General features: G+C 37.4%; 1 protein-coding gene across 1 annotated transcript; it reads left to right on the top strand.

The window, feature by feature from the left end:
- Nucleotides 1-527: 527 nt before the first annotated feature.
- LOC308510419 (taste receptor type 2 member 2-like) lies at nt 528-1,433 on the top strand (the record flags this gene model as incomplete). The annotated part of the gene is made up of 1 exon (XM_081079706.1): nt 528-1,433. One exon carries the CDS (start codon nt 528-530, stop codon nt 1,431-1,433), a length of 906 nt encoding a protein of 301 aa, XP_080935832.1.
- Nucleotides 1,434-2,371: the final 938 nt, after the last annotated feature.

Below are 2,371 nucleotides of genomic sequence, written 5' to 3'. Positions count from 1 at the left end.
GGCAAGAAGAAGGGTAACATTTATTCAAGTATATTGGAGTTATTATTAGAAAAGAAAAATGTACTAAGAAAGGGCCACATCTGAGGTTGAATACATGTGGCAACAATAGGAAATAGCTGTCTGTTCCAAGGATGTGACATTTGCCATTAGGAGAAAAAAATGACAAAAAAGAAATAGTAATAACTGAAATAAAACATATTTACAATCAGATTTTTGGCAAAATTGAGTAAGAGTGTGAATTGAATAATGCCAATATGACAATTTTTCCTAGGATGTAATTAGAAGACTTAACCATCATTCAAATCTTCAGATTTGCATTACCTCAGTTTCATTTGAAGAGCCTCAGATTTCAAAAGTAGTCCCTCTGATTTTCTTTCTTAGGTGAAAAGTCTAGTGCAAGACTGTACTTTTGATCCAGGAGTTGGCAGAAGGTCATATTTCTCAGTATACGTTCCTACCTGCAAGACCATCTGGAGGAGGTATTTAACACCACCCACCACGAAAAGCTAAGATTTGTGGTAGAAAACATGACCTTCTCATCAGGTATTCCTCATTTTATCATCATTTCTGCAGAATTTATTACAGGGATTACAGTAAATGGATTTCTTATAATCATCAACTGTAATGACTTGAGCCAAAGCAGAAAGCTAGCACCAGTACAACTCCTTTTGATGTGTATAGGAATGTCTAGATTTGGTCTGCAGGTGGTGTTAATGGTACAAGATTTATTCACTGTGTTCCTTCCACTCTATTATCAGGACACATTTTATGATGCAGTGATTGTGCTCCTTTGGGTATTTTTTAGCTCTACCAGTCTCTGGTTTGCCACCTGCCTTTCTATATTTTACTGCCTCAAGATTTCAGGCTTCACCCAGTCCTATTTTCTTTGGCTGAAATTCAGGATCTCCAAGTTCATGCCTTGGCTCCTTCTGGGAAGCCTGCTGGCCTCCGTGAGCGCTGCAGCTCTGAGTATCACCGTAGATTACCCTAAAACGGAGAAATACTATGTCCTCAGGAATGCCACACTAAGAACGACTACACTCAAGAAACAGCCAATTAATGAAGTGCTTTTTGTCAACTTGGCACTAATATTTCCTCTAGCCATATTTGTGATGTGCACTTTTATGTTACTCGTTTCTCTCTACAAGCACACTCATCGAATGCAAAATGGACGTGGTTTGAAAAATGCCAGCACAGAAGTCCATCTAAATGCCTTAAGGACAGTGGTAACATTCCTTGTCCTCTTTGTTTTGTATTTTGCCGCCTTCATGGCAAATGCGTCATTCACTATTCCTTACAAAAGTCATCGCTACTTTGTGATAAAGGACATAATGGGAGTATACCCTTCTGGCCATTCAGTTATAATAATCTTGAGTAATTCTAAATTACAACAATCATTCAGGAGACTTCTCTGCCTCCAAAAGAATCAATGAAAAAGAGGACCAATGTAAAATATTTCATGTTTTCTTCACATGGAGTCAATGGACTTGTGTTTTTTTGTTGTTGTTTATATATATTTTGTGCGCTCTCTCTCTCTGGAAAATTCCTGCCCATCTCCCAACCCAAAGTCACGTGAAACAGTAGTGTTGATGTTGGATGGATAGGATATCTCTTTTTCTAGGGCTTGTGTACTTAAAAAACATTATGATAGTAGTACATTTATAGCTAGTACTTGTGTTGGAATGCCAGGTGTGTTAGAAATCCAAATAAAATACTAAATCTTCATTTGCTGACCACTGTTGTTCTGTTATATCCTCCCAGGTCATTGAGAATTTTCTGGTTTAGATGAGGAAAATCAAATTGATTTAGTCTAAGACTTGGAACAATATAATAATTTGACTATCTGGTTACACATAACTATTTTTCAAAGAGAGTCATTAGTTTAATTATTGTTAAAATGCAGATTCTTTGTCAAAAGGGTATATCAAGGCAATGTACTCAGATATACAAGGTAATATATTATTGCTTTTGATTGGTTACCAGTTGAGATTGATAAATGGTAAGGTGCAAATAGAGCTGTGTATATGCATATACACAGACGATCCAGGGTGCCCATTTTTCACAAGATAAAAAATATATATTTTTTTCATGCCCAAAGAGAATTGAGGGAGGTTGCAGATAAATCTTATTGCATTTGGACAGCTGTGATGTGTAGAAGATGAGTGGGAGAGTGATGAAGCAGGCAGAGGAATGCCACACAGGTAGCAGCATGGGCTAGTGGATGTACATTCTATGTATAGTCCTAGAAGGAAAACATTCAACTGGTGTCTTCACCCCTTAACTGGTGTCTGGATTCCTTCCAACTGGGAGTCTTTTCTGGAGTGTGGCAGCAGCAAATGATGTAAAGATCTTAGAGAAAACTTTGACATCT

Source organism: Rhinolophus hipposideros (assembly GCF_964194185.1).
Source record: "Rhinolophus hipposideros genome assembly, chromosome: 18".
NCBI classification, from domain to species: domain Eukaryota; kingdom Metazoa; phylum Chordata; class Mammalia; order Chiroptera; family Rhinolophidae; genus Rhinolophus; species Rhinolophus hipposideros.
The sequence above is the reverse complement of the archived record's forward strand: the minus strand, read 5'-3'. Positions and strand labels throughout refer to the sequence as shown.